The following is a 15,123-nucleotide window of genomic DNA, read 5'->3' as shown; positions in this document are numbered from 1 at the left end:
TCTCGTTTGAGTGTTTTATGCTGACTGTCTACCTACTTAATCGATCCCCAAATTTCTTTATTTCCCTTTCGTATTCCATTTATACGTAAGTTAGGAATGCTAATCAACGTTGCTTCCATGCATCAAAGTTCACTTCATCAAGCATGACAATACATCTCAAGATATGCATAATAACATACTTGTGATCAAACTCAATTACCTTAAACAATAGGAAGAGTACATATCATCATCTTGCCCTAATAGGGGCACCTATACTTAGCGTGTAAATAAATCTATACGAATGATAGAACCATGGAGTTGTAAGTACGTGGCTGAACAGCTTAACAATACCATTAGCACTATTTCTTTCAGCATTCTTCCTAATCAGAGAAAGGAAGGGGGGACAGGATCAAGAGAGCGATAAGTCTTGTTCTATATCTTCAGAGGCTGAAAAACTATTGCTTTCTGGCTCCCCTCCGTCGTCCTCTTCGTCGTCCTCCTCCTCCTCACTATTCAGTGTTGAACTTAAAGGTTCAGATTTCCTCCGTGCACCAACCCCACTTCTTCTACGAGTTTCTGCAAAAATATTTTGTCTGATTAGTACTATAGCCCACTAAGAACTGCTACAAAGACTAGGAAAGTATTGGAACTTTACTCTTATTAGTAATTGCGGAGCGTGTAAATGCTAAAAATTCATCCCATTTGAATTGTCTTAGTTCCTGCTTCTCCTCCTCTGAGATTTCAAAATTCGGTTCCCTCCCACACATAAAAGCAGCCCTACAAATTTAAAAGGAAAAAGAAAAACTCCGTCCACATTAAGTTTCCATCCAAGAATCAAATTGCAATAGAACTAAACAAGGATCCTGTAAGGTATGAGGTTATCACACATTTGGAAATATTTTAACATCACATAGTAGGAGGAGCAAATTAACAAAGGTCAAGAGAAATAAATTTGGAGCAGTATGATACCTGTCATACAGTCTAGCAGCTTCTTCTTGAGTCCCAACTGTACCCAAGTGGATTTGTTTCTTATCAACTTTTATTGCGGCTTGCCATTTCATATTCTTAAAGTAGACACCTCTCATGAGACATGGTTCTTGGTTTTCAAAGTGCTTCCTCCTGTGTCGCTTTCTGCGTTTAACTTCTGGAATAACAAATGCACAACTGTTGTTTAAAAAGAATACAAGTGGCACTTCTACAAACACAAGAGATTCCCCACAAAATGCTCGACTAAAATATTCTTGCACTAGGATTTGTGGATCTTCCGGACAAGTCGAGACCTGTTAGTTAAAGTAGGAGTATCCAAATACCATCCAGCTAATTCACAAGTTCATTCATGTAAAGAGCAAAATGGAGCAACTCATCATTTGATGGAACTTTTCGATGATATGCTGATGACAATTGACAGAAAGCAGCAGCTATGTTTCAAACGACATATCCCACAAACATGAAATAATATGGGCACGACTTGCTATACAAGAATATGAACTAGATATAATAGCAACATATGGCTTTTGAAAAAGCTTGATGAAGCAGATGAAGCTGCTTAATTATTCAAGGTGGTTCTTTGTTTTGCATTTTACAAGTACAGAAGCAGAGAAATCACACATATAAGTAGAAAAAGAATATCATATATGTATGTGCTTCATGTCATTGAGCTTTTGTCTGCAACAGACGCTTCATGTCATTGTTTACTTACTTATCATGTTTCATTCAAATATACTTCAGAAAATTCTTCAAGTACTTTTATAGGATGCTACTGTCTGTCCTCATCAATATTTTAACCACCTCTCCCCTCCACAAACAAAGTTTCTGCCTTAGGTAATTCTTATGTACCCTAGCTTTCTCCTTTAGACCTGTCATTAATGAACAAGCAGCTCTCAAAAGACTTTATAAAGCACCATATTGGCCATCAGTTGAGATGAACTAAAAACTTTGTTCCAGAAGCAACAATATCTTAAAGTCAGCTAAACCAAATGCTGGGCTGAACAATTATGTGCAGTCATGTAGAAGACACCAGAATGGACATATTTAACTTTGCTGTATTATAAAGATCGGTACAATCTATAATTACATAATGAGAGAGAAGAACAGACAACTAGGTGAATTAAAATTATCATTAATGTATAAGAAAAGACCTGGAAATTGTTGGGCGGTTTGCTCAATCAAGGAGCCAGAGGCATGGCCATTTGATGATCCAGGAACAACCTTTACAGCAGTTTTCTGGAGAGCATTTGAAACAACAGATTAGGATTTAAAGAATGCCTGCAAAAATAATTTAGTGTTTACAAGAAAAAAAGAACATTTAATTCAATGGGTCAGGTAGAAGATTCCACATGATGATCCTTTGTGAATTAACATTAAATCAACTGGAAAGAGACCATACATGTCGATCTGCTCATCAACCATAAGATAGATGGTAAGAATAAGGTCTGGGTTAGATTTTCAATTTTCCCATGAACTTTTACTTAATAGCCAATACCACAATAGTTTTAGCTGAGCATAATTCATTAGTAATCAGATTATTCTTTGCTTGTCCATTGCTGTAGCTGAAGCAGAAGAAAATATCTGGAGAGAATTATTGTCCAAATTCAGTCAAACCTGGACAGAACCCTAAAAATTTAAAGATTTGACTTCAATTACAGGGTGATAACCAAACTACCAAGCCGACAAAAGAAAGCTGCAGTTCTCCCCTCTCGATAATCAGTAAAAGGGAACTGCTACATAGGCATAGAAATAAGGGGATGAACACTTCGATACTTATTCGTCTAACTTTCTTTCCCTTTCATCTGCTTTTTTCTCATTATTCCAACTAACCAATATTTTATGATAGTCAGAATGTTATCAGTTCTAGTAGACGATGCAAGTAAGTCCATAGGAAGTGTTAAAGGAACAACAAACATGGTCGAGTATCCACTTAAATCTCATTGCTTCGGGACTTTTTGAAAGACCTCCTCCAGTGGACATATTTGTTGTTTCTCCTTTTGTGCCATTGCCAGTATTAATTAACACAGCAAAGCTAGTGAATGTGAATTTTGCATCCATCAGACATAAATATCGTTTTCCATATTAAGCACTTTCTCCACAGAATCTAGAGGACCCGTTTCTTTTTCTGCATGGAAGGATCTGAGGAACAAGCTGAAACACAGAAATACTTCACAGGATATATCAGCACAATAACACTTGTCATATTTTTTACAGTTTTACTTGAACCAATCCTGCCAACATATGCACAAACTGAATCATGCAGACATATACTGATTGCCAAACGCGGTAAAACTTTCACTTGATCTTTCCTTTCCAAGAAACCAAATAACTATCTACTCTGGGAGAGCCACTTCCACTAATTTGATCAGTATTCTGGGAAATGTTTTTACATAGTTCAGATAATAAGAATCACCACGTAAATAGCATAGAATTTCCGAACATCCAGACTATGCAAACTAGTGACTATGAAGTAGGAGGTATAATAAAAAATAACATTTGAATTAGGTTGAATTCTAGCAGATTAAGTTACTGTTATTGAAACGAGTCGATCTTTCACAAAATAGAAGGAAATGGATCAGAGAGTCTCCGTTTGGATCGTAGGTTAGAGAAGTGGCATCACCAACTGCTACTTCAATTTCATTATGTAAATAAACCATTCGGCTGAAGAAAATCTTCATTTGCTGATTCGAGACATAGTTGACTACAGTGGAAAGACCTATAGAAGAACTCAACCTCATCACACATTAGAAAGAACAGGGTGGGAGTTAGGATAAAGGCTGTCTTAAAATTGTTAAAGGTGACACCACATTGCTTCTATCTCATTTAGCCATTGGCGTCTAAACCAATACATCCTTCTAGTCGTCAATGATTTTGACAAGCCTTTATTCTAGAAACAGAATCCGGTAAATCTAGACATTCATGCTTATACAACATACTAGCACCAATAAAACTGTTCTTACCTCTTTTGACTCATCATTATCAGTTGACGGCATTGGATGGACACTTGTGTGTTTGTTGTTCAGGAAACGATTTTCGGCAATGTGTCCATTCTCAGAAAACTTTGGAAGTGGAACCAAGAACGAGCTTCGTCCTTCATAATCATTTGGATATCAAAAAATAAAAATGATCCAAAGATATTGCAAAACTTCTTAAGTAAATTCATCCGAGAGTGAGGGCATTCTAGTTGAGAAGAGATAGAAAAATTGACAACTATATTTAGAAACTATAGAAACTACAGGTCTATCCAACTTAAATGATGCACTTTCCATACCAGAGCAAAGTCCTAACAGCTTACGCCTTCGGATGCTCACCATAGCTCGCAAAATTTATGCCTACAGCAGAGTAACACAATTTAAAAGAAGAAGACTGTATAATCAAATGTATACTGCAATGAGAAAGCGGAATTCCAACAAAAGGAATTTAGAAGAGGGATGGGGGGTTGGGGGGTTTGGGGGGGGGGGGGAAGAAAGGTCGAGGCACAATTCCATTTGAACATAGTAGAAGGACGCCAACTTTTAAGCCAAAGTAGAAGAAACACTTAAAGAAGATGGATTTGTTGATATCACAAATAAAAAATGAAATCTGAACCGCAATTCTTGATACATTATTAACATAATCCATATGATTACTTCCACAACAAAGTCAGCAGCCTCTGGCTGAGAAGATATTGCTAAAGCTGACAATACCTATGGCTAAGCTTAATACTAATTCGGTACAGAAATCAAGGGACCAATATTATGACCCTGGGGAAATTTCACATTTTATAAAGAATCCAAGCGACAAAACAAAGGTGACAACAGACAAAAAAAAACCATGAAACCCCCAAGTTCGCAGCTTTCACAAGCCCAGAACAAAAGAAGAAAGGTGAAGATTCCCGATTAATCTAGCAGGCATTGAAGATAATATTTCCATAAAGCAACAATAGATTTGAATGAGAATATACAGAAATACACAATCCCTTTTGGAAGATAAGGTTATGTCTGTGCTTGTAGACCAAGTCAACTCTCACCAACCTACCACCTTTTTTGTGGAGAAAACAGCAGAAGAAAGAACCCAAGAACCAACTTTCCAACAATCAACATAATTAGAACAAGAAACTATGAGAAAACCTCAAGTACTAGTCTACCACCCACATGTAAAAGAGTACCATTTGTCATCTATCATCCAAAACACAATGACCGAGGCAGTCACAAAATCTCAGTACAACAAATTTTCCCACTTCCCACATGTTAAACTATAATTAGTCAACAGTTAGCAGTATTGTGAGCGATAGTACCTTAAAAACTACAACAACTGTAAGGAGAAGAAGAGAGGAAAGTGGTTGGTGAAGCAAGCGTGGGAACCGAGGAGGAAAATCAAGAATTTGGAATCTAGAATTTGGTAAGACTAGAAGGTTAATACAACAAGAAAGGGAAGGTGGGGAAGGTGGTGGTGAAGGGAGAAGAGAGGCTGTGGGTGGTAGGAAAAGAAAGAGAAAAGAAAGAGGTGGAGATTGTGTTTGTAATTGTAGTAGTTGTTGTTGTTGTTACTCACTCATGCATCTATCTACCTCTACCACCTTTTGTTTTTATTTCTTTCTACTGTTCATATTCCTCATTATGTTTATTTCTTTGTTTTGTAGAGAGGGTGGTGCTGATGCTATAAGGGCCTCCTCCCTAAGCTTGCCGGGGGAGGGGGGGGGGCGGGAGTAGATAGAGAAAGAAACAAAGAGTTAATATAGAGAGAGAATTAGAGACAAGAGAGTTGAAACTTCTTCCATAATTATAAACAGTACTCCATATGTACTTAAGCTATTGTTAAAATGACTGTTTTACCCATCTGAATCTTTGGAAGGTGTTGCTATCTTCTGTATATTTATGTTGTGATGACCAGAATGCCCTTGATTAATCTATAGCCTCTTATCTTTTTGGAAAAAGATCCAAAAAGAATCTTATTTCCTCAAGGGAAAAGGAAACGCGATATCAGTAGAGTGGTAGATCAGTTATCCCTGCTCGAATTATTTTCCCTTAAGTTTTTGGTATTATAAAACTTTTAATTAGTAAAGTTATTCAAAAAAAAAAAATTAGCTTTTTAAAATTCTGAACTTTCATTCAACCTAGGCAAATTGGCTTTGTTGATGGTCCAATGCACCCCAGTTGTTACACTTTCTTTTCCTAGACATCAACATTATGGGAGAATTTTCCGTTTTCACCGAACAGGTATGGGAATTCCTTTTTTCTACTCAACTCCATTTCAAAGTATATGTGACATATTCTTCTTTTATGATTTCAACTATGTGATTTTTTGACATTTTAAAACGTATTCTTACCATTTTATTTAATTTAATGAAGTTGCACCTTATGCTATTGAATTTTTGGATGTCCAAAATTTAATCTAAAAGTAAATCAGTTTAGTCAATCATTTTTATAAAGTTAAAATTGATCAAATTAACTCTCGATAAGCGAAAAATATTAAACAAATTAGAATAGAGAAATCTCATACTCTCTACATAGTTAACAAAATATACCACCCTTTAATGTGGTGGATGATAAGTACTCCTTCATTTTTGGTCAAAAGTCAAGAACTGAAATGAAGTGGTATTTAATAGAGAGCGGTTTTCTTCTAAAGTGAGACTTTTGGCGCGAATTGAAATTAGTCGGGTCCCAAAGACGCTTGATGAAAAACAAAAAGAATATTCTATAAGAAAACGAAGGGGTAAAAATTATTTACATCCTTAAATTTACTTTAAAAATCAAACTCATCCTCCCAAATTTTGAACAACTATTATTCTCCTCCTTATATCAAAGTTGGCTTTTTTTTTTAAATGCGAGTTTTACATATTTTATATTATTTATTCATTCGAAAAAGGGCTAAAATTGCCCCTAACCTATTCGATCAAGTTTAAAAATACCCTCCGTCTACTTATTTTGTAAAAATGACCTTCACCGTTAAAAATCTGGCTCGTCCATGCCCTTATTTTTACCAAAAATAAAGATTTGTTTAATGGCATTTCAGGCACTGTGTAGTGTGTAGTAGTACTTCACAACGGATCTAATGGTGGATAATGGTTTTGCCTTTTCTAGAGGCTGATATCTGATTCCCTAGCAGTAGGAAAATAAGGAAAGAAAGTTCGTATTTGAGAAGGTACTTTCAAAGTTTTCTGTCTAGCACCAGAGGAAAATGCTACTAAATGGAGTATTAAAATAGACCTACCATCTTAGGCTGAAATTGAAAATAAATAAAAGGTGATATAAATGTATGTTAGTTGAAAGCCTGGGTAACCAACTAGGAACAAATAATCACTTCCTCCTTTTTCTTTTTCTTTTTTTGTTATATAAGGCACATACTCTCTTTTTCCAATTCATTATTCAAATTTTATTGGTCCGGCTAACCCATATGTGCATTAGAAAGATCCACTTAAAAGAGTAAAGCATTTCTATTAAATGTTCTCCATTCTGAGGATTCAATTTGAAACTCCCGAATAGAGGTGTACATAGGCCGGGTTGGTTCAGATTTCACAATTACTAAACCAAACTAATTGTGTCGGGTTTTTAAATCTAAAGACCAAACCAAACCAATAAAACTCGGGGGTTTCAATCTTGGTTTATCTCGGGTTTTCGATTTTTTCGAGGTTTTTTCCGGTAAAATCTTCGTAGAACAAAACATATAACGTATGCTCAAAATATTTCTTTAATCCTAGTAAGATACAACTATATAAAGTATTTTTCAAAAAAATAATACAAAATATGAGATGTGTCATGGCATTATCCTAAAATATTCAACAATAAAAACAATAAAATTATGTAATATAAATATTGCTAATTAAAAAGCCATAATAAAAATAAACATAATCTAAAAGTATTAAGTCGTGCTAAAATAAATAGACTAATAAGGGAATATTAATTACATGACTAAACACTAAAGAAAAATAAAAATAGGTTTTACATTTTTTATCTAAATTATTGCAAAACAAAAAATAGATATTCAATACGTTCTCGTTCGTAATATTGAATTGATTGTCTTTTGTTAGCATTAGTATTGATTTGATTTTGGTTTGGGCTTTTGTTAGCATTATTTAATTTACTAATATTAATGGCTATAAAACTTATTGGAGCATTCAAAAGTTCTAAGTCAAACCTTGAAATAATATCTTAAAACATAAAATTATGAAAAAATTTAAGAAATATTTATCAATTACATCACAATAAGTATATTTATATATTAAATATATCTAAAATTTCTATATATGTAATGTCGGGTTGGTTTGGTTTTGGTTTGACTTTCTTTAGTTAAAACCAAACCAAACCAAACCAATTATGGTCGGGTTTTGTTTTTTCAACACCAAACCAAATCAAACCAAATCAAACCAAATCATAGTCGAATTTTTTCTCTCGAATTATAGAATTGGTGCAATTTATCGATTTCCTTTGTACACCCCTACTCCCGATTAGGAACAAAATATTCTAACTATTCCATCACACAACCACATAATTTTAATGAATGAAGGAGATAGAAATATAGCATTTCATTCCAAAGTGATGTTTTACCTACTCTATTTGGGATCGAGCACTCATGCGTGTGATCGCCACACACGTGCCATGTGCATGATGCACGTGCCAACTTGCCATTATCTAACCTTGATAATGTTCGTGACTTTCTTCAAAGAGGACAGCTCACAAAAAAAAAAAAAAAAAAAAGGCCCTACAACTGAATTAATTAATTAACATCTGAAAATAGAAGCTTTGTGCTCATTCCTATGTTTTAAATAACTCAACTTCCACTTTTTGTTCTTTGTTGACTGCCTTAGACTTCTTTACCACTTCTTTAACAAAGCTTAGCTTCCTCTATGAGTTAAAAGTTTTCGGTTTACTTAAAAGAAAAAATGGATTAACGAAAGAACACTGTATTTAATTTATGTAAACAGAGCCTACCTCCAACTACATAGAATCTTCCTTTGTAATATAGGTTTAGTAGGAAAAATAGGTTTTGTATGGGTCGAAATTTGGACGACCACGACCGAAACCAAGTGTAGCACAGAGCGAGGTCCTTACGATGTTGCTTCATAAAAATCGTCGTGATGAATGACGATCGACAGTGGCTAGCGAATGCTCGACGTTTGCAATCGTGTTAGCATGATAGGAAGCAATGAGAATATGCCTTTGGAATATTCTTTAAGTTGTACTTTTTTCTTTTGAGATTAAGAAGGGAGATTGTCCCCTATAAAAGGGGACCGAACACTCTGTAAAAGGGGGAACATTTTCTAAGATCTATATACGACTTTTACTTGAAGCTGAGTATCTATGGCAAAATCTCTCTACATTCAAAGCAATCATATTTATAATTTGCCGTTCAACTCTGAAATACAGAGAAATATTGTTCATCTTGTTCATCTTTAGCATCCTTCAAGCTAAATCTTATTATACTAGACTGAGATTTACCCCTTCAACTTTCTTAATTGATTTAATCAAAAAGGTTTCAATATCTTTGGGTCAAACAAATTGGCGTCGTCTGTGGGGATTTCTTTAGCTAAGATCTTAGTCTCATCTAGACTCTTGAAAGGGATAACCACATCTTCCTAGCTTTGTGTAAACTAACAATGGCAGGGAAAGGAGATGCAAGACTGAAAGCGATAGTAGGCGTCACAACCAACCTTCTGAACACCATCAACGAAGATAGCAGGGAAGATAACAAAAATAAAACGTCTGGCATCACACCCATGGGAGACGATTCACCTCCCCCGCACGAAAGTGTAACTGCTTCACGCGAGAAGGAAGCCTCCACATCTGCAACAGGAGAGGCACCAGCAGTAGTGTGAAGATTGCTGGAAGAATGACTAACGAGTACTCTGAACACCATACTTGACAAACCCGCCCAAAGGGATAACAGGAATGTTGCACACACAGATATCACGATAAACGATGATGAGCAGGATGCCCCACCACACAGGTAAAACTTATGTCGCTAATGACGCAGGTAATGACACACTTGCAGCTGTTTTAAAGAAAATGGAGGAGATAGAAAATGAGAATAAAATACTTCGCGACCAAATGAAGGAACACCAAGAGAGGGTGGACAAAATATCAAGCGCTCCAAAGTTGTTGCCAAAGTGCGATGTTGGTCGATTCATCGAGCAACCATACAGTGAAGAAGCAGCCACTTACGCCATCCTAAAGACCTTCAAAAGGCTACCCTACCTAAAGATATATGATGGTACTACCGATCTAGAGGATCATATCATCCATTATGTTAAACCCATGAAAGGTAGCGATCTTTCAAAAGAGTAGGTACCAATGGTATTATTGAAAAAGTATGGCGAAACCCTAATAGGGGAGCCTTGACATAGTACTCTCAACTGCCAGCACGCTCGATAACAACGTTCGAGGAAATGGCAGATATATTTATTACCGCCCATGCAGGAGCCAAAAAGGCACAAGCTAGGGTAAATGATATATTTTTCATAAGGCAAATGCACAACGGGGGACTCAGAGACTTCTTAGCTCGGTTCAACCGGGTAAGAATGAGCCTGCCGAATGTGTCATAAGGAATGGCAATAGCAGCCTTCCAGAACGGGCTAAACAGGAATGGGTCGAGAGCGACCAGAAAATTTCTAAGCAGGCTCATGAAATACCCTCCAACTACTTGGGAAGAAATCTGTAATGCTTACTATGTCGAGGTACGAGCCAACAAGGATGACCTCAACGGTCTGACCCAATAGTTTACATCACTTCAAGCTGAAGCAAGGAACGATCATCGCATTGATGGTCGAAGAGATCAGTTGGGGACCCGCCTCGACCGAGAAAGACATCAGCCTTACATCAGGACGTCTGCCCCGCCTCCACCATGACACACAAATGCTCCCCCTCGACACACAACACCATATCGACACGAGAAAGGTATGCCTTCACTCCTATCTGCTCACAATTTTTGTGTTTCTCCTTCAGAAATAGTGTACCCACTAGAGAAACTCGGTCCAAAGGTGCAATGGCCGCAAAAAATGAGTTCGGATCCCAGCACCTGGAAGTCAAGTGCTTTCTACAAATTTCACCAAGAAAGGGTCACAAAACCGAAGATTGCATAAGACTGCGACAGGAGGTAGTGCGAATGCTGGGCCAGGGATACCTGAAAGAGTTTCTAAGTGATCGAGGACGGGCTAACTTCGCCCGCAGACGCGAACAGCCCCAGGGACCTCCAAAACTTCCTTCTCCCACTCTCACTATACAAATGATCATCGGAGGAGGTGATGGCACAGTAATCAATCATGTCAAATTCACCACCACACATAAACTCAAACGATCAATCACCCACGAACGGTATGATGACCTCGAAGACAATATCATCTTCAATAAGTCAGATGCCGACGGTTTGTCCTTCCCTCACTATGATGCTCTTGTTATCAATTTACGTATCACAGATACTGATGTAAAAAGAATAATGGTAGATGATGGGAGCGGTGCTTGTATTATCTATCCTCGAGTCCTTGTGCAGATGAGACTTAAAGATAAAATAATACCGCGCTATATAACGCTAACAGGTTTTAATTATGCAGTTGAACGAACTTCTGGAGAAATAGTGATGCCCGTCTTAGCCGGAAGAGTCACTCTGGAAACGACATTTCACGTCATGAACCAGGAAACAACTTACAACGCCATCATAGGAATGGAGCGGTCCCTTCCAGTCTCTATCAAGTGATCAAGTTTCCAACCCCATAGGGAATATTCAGCATTCGAGGGTAGCAGCGCACCACACAAGATTGTTATCGCATTGCCCAAGATTGCGCACATACCAAACAACTCAAAAGAGCGAGTGCGGAAGCATAGCAATCAGCGATGTCGGTGTTGATACCCAATTTTTCCCCAAAATATTTTAAAATTACATATATACCTTCAAAATCATGCATTAATAGCAATCGGTATTTTTCTATAATTTTTTATTAATTTACCCAACATTTTATTTTCAATAAATAATTACAAAATGGCATTACAAATGATTTCAAAAGCATCTCTGGATTTAATTTATTATTTTATGGTCCTATTTAAACAAAATTATTTCATAATTAGTCAAATTGGCATCTTTTGGCTATAATTGCAATAACTTTACAATTATAGCCCAATCATATGATTTTATACTATTTTTTGACTGAAAATTAATCATTTGTATTTTTAAATACTAAATAATCATTTTTAAAATGTTTCTATGCATGAAATTCATTTTCTATAATTGGTAGCTATTTTATATTTTGATTGGGTATTTAACAAATAGCCCCATTTTATTTCAGTTATAACCTATTGAAACCGGCCCAAATCACCTAATTACACTAGCCCAAAGACCCAGGCCCAAACCTAAATCCTACCCGACCTAGTTCCGCCCAAATCCTGGTCGTTGATCATTTTTGATCAACGGTCCAGGTTAATTCCTTCCTTAATTAACCTAATAGACTACCCCCCCCCAACCCTCATTTCCTCTCTTTCACTTCGCCGGTACGCTTCTCATTCTCTCTCAAGCCCTCTACTAAACCTAAGCTTCTACTCACCGGCCATTGGCTCGCCGGTATCAATGGTGGTTCCACCACTACCCCTAGCCTTCATGGCTCCATCACATGCCGGATCCTTGCTACCTTGAGGCCCTCAAGGGAACCAGAAGGCGGTTCACTCACCTCCCATAGTTTCTATGTCGTTTTCCGGTCACCTTGGCCTGTTTGAGTAAGATTTTTCTATTTTCCGGCTAGATCCATGGCTTCTAAGACGGAATCTCTCCATCTCTGGGTCATTTTTCTCGAAACCCTAATTCCCTCTCTTAACTCTTTAAATTTATAACAGATCTGAGAACATTTGAACTATTTTTTTTGCTTGCTTTATGAAAACCTTTTGATTTTCAAAGCGTCACTTAATTTTCCTTCATAACTAGGGTTTCTGAAACTTTCTTTAAGGACGATTTTGATTTCTAAGTGGTGTTCTCTGATCCCTGAGTGTTTAATCGAGTTTTGTTAAGCTTTCTCTTTAAACCTAACTAGTTATGTTGAAAACCCTAACTTTTGGCATTCGTCTTTACTGTTTGTTCATTCGATTTGTCTGTATGTTTGATTCTCATGAATATGCTTCGATTAATTAGAGTATTTTATGATTTTCACCCTAGTAATATCTTATTAAGGTTTCCGATTTGGTTCTTCTTGTTTGTACTCCATTTATTGGTTTATTCATGGAAGTCTATATTATTTCCCTTAATATTAGTACTATTTTTCGATTCTTGAATCCTTGATTTACTGTGTTGATGCTCTTATACCGATTTTCGGCTATTTTCCCCCTATTTTCATAACCCTTAATTTTTTTTACCTTATTATGTGGTTGACTGTATTATTAATTGATTCTTACTGTTATTTCCTTAATTACATCCTTATGTATCTATCCCTAATTAAATACTCTGTATCTGTGTTGTTTGAATTCTTTCCTTATTTGTTACCTGCTTTCTACCGTTGGTAAATTACTCCCTTAATTATGTGAGACTTGGCTGATTTTCGTTCTTAATTGATTTTGTAGTTCTATAATTGTTGAACAATGGATTCTTGCCTTATTTACCTAGCTTTCAAACTATTATATATACTCTTTTCTCTTTTCACTACACATACGAGCACATTGGTTCAACTCTTTCTCTCCCACTCAAAACTTTCTGCTCTCTTTCTATGATTACTTACTACTGTTCTAAGTTAACTGGATGCAAGCCAAGGCTAACTATTGTGCTCTCCTATTCTTCCCTTTGTGTTTACTGTCTCTTTACTGGTATGTTCTTATTTCAATTCAAGTCTCAAAATCAATATGTTTCTTTTACTGCTTCAGTTTATCATGTTTCCTATTTGTTTCTATCTATGGTTCTGTTGTTCAACATGTGATTGACATGTTTATATTATTGTTTCATCTAGCATGCTAGTCTAACCCTCTTAGGGCATCTCAAAACATGTTCTACTCCCCTGGTAGTCTGTTTCAATATGACTCTATCCTATTTTGAATACTTGTCTACTTGTTATCCAGTTTTGATATGCATTTACTTTGCAAACTGATCTGTCACTTTAAATGTTTGATTCTATGATTGTTTCTGAAATCCATACTGTGTTGATATCACTAGTTATTCCTTAATCCCATAAACCTCCACAAGGACTGCTATGCTCCTATAAATATGTGTTTACCTATATGATATATGTGTCCCCAAATCCCTTTACCCCTGTTTGTGGTTGCTGAACCTACCTTGGTTCTATGTTCTCTGGCTGTGTATGAACCTGTTTTAGGGTGTTGTGTTTGGACTGTTGCTTATTACTCTACTCTCTTTTCAAAACTATCTCTGTTGTCTTTTACAAAACTATTTAAAACAAGTCCCTTTTCAAATTGTTTCCCTGCTTAAATCTTTTCAAGCACTTTTACATCTACTCTTATGTTTTAAGTTCTGACCCTCTAATGTGTGACTGCTTAGGGATCCCTATGAGATCCCTCTGAACTCTGATACATTAGAGTTGGCCCTTCCATACTGCACTTACTCAACTATAACTATGAAATCTGGGTGTGAGCACTGCCCGGGATCCCTTGAGGTCCTTAGGAAACTCTGACACACCCGAATTATATGAAAGGTTGTGAGGCAATCTGGCATTGGAAACTTTGAAAATCTGGGCCTATTTGTAGGCTCCCTATAGAGTAACTTCTTATTTTTCTTATCTACTTATGTAATTCATTCGATATTGACATGTAATAATTTGTAAACGAATATTGAGGTTGGATAGTGAAAATGGGAGGGTATATATGCATGTTATAGACATCAAAGGGGTAGAAACCATGCTTTAGGTTTATATTTCCTATATGCGCAATAGAATCCATGTTTAGAAACAACATGTACAAAGCATATCATGTATCAGAAACCATGCTCTTAGGTTTCATGTATATTGTTTTCATCATCTCATTTTGGCATCCTTATTATCACTTAGAAATCTTGTTTCTAGGATAAACGACAACATTAAAAAAACTGTCACTTATGCATATTTTGAAATCATGTTGGATCTGCTGTGCATTTAGAAATCCTGCTTTAGGAATTCTGCATATAAATCATTCTGCATTTATACGTGCATATTAGATACCATGCTTTAGGATCTCATTCGTACTTGCTCAGTCACACATAGTGTAAACTACTGATTATGGAAGA

At 36.4% G+C, this 15,123-nt stretch overlaps 1 protein-coding gene across 3 annotated transcripts; it reads right to left on the bottom strand.

Annotated features, from left to right (window-relative positions):
• Positions 1-164: 164 nt before the first annotated feature.
• LOC104210793 (ethylene-responsive transcription factor-like protein At4g13040) lies at positions 165-5,719 on the bottom strand. 3 transcript variants are annotated; one of them, XM_009759761.2, is made up of 7 exons: positions 5,243-5,719; positions 4,238-4,298; positions 3,927-4,057; positions 2,118-2,202; positions 949-1,123; positions 635-756; positions 165-555 (listed from the first exon to the last, which is right to left on the bottom strand). In XM_009759761.2, the coding sequence occupies exons 2-7, from the start codon at positions 4,278-4,280 to the stop codon at positions 389-391; spliced, it is 723 nt and encodes a 240-aa protein (XP_009758063.1). In that variant the 5' UTR covers positions 4,281-4,298; positions 5,243-5,719; the 3' UTR covers positions 165-388. The 3 variants fall into 3 exon arrangements, with proteins under 3 accessions (XP_009758063.1, XP_070012099.1, XP_070012100.1); XM_070155998.1 differs by having other exon boundaries at positions 5,114-5,554; XM_070155999.1 differs by lacking the exon at positions 5,243-5,719 and adding an exon at positions 4,910-4,928.
• Between the last annotated feature and the right edge of the window lie 9,404 nt (positions 5,720-15,123).

Source organism: Nicotiana sylvestris, chromosome 9, assembly GCF_000393655.2.
Source record: "Nicotiana sylvestris chromosome 9, ASM39365v2, whole genome shotgun sequence".
Lineage (NCBI taxonomy): Eukaryota > Viridiplantae > Streptophyta > Magnoliopsida > Solanales > Solanaceae > Nicotiana > Nicotiana sylvestris.
The sequence above is the reverse complement of the archived record's forward strand: the minus strand, read 5'-3'. Positions and strand labels throughout refer to the sequence as shown.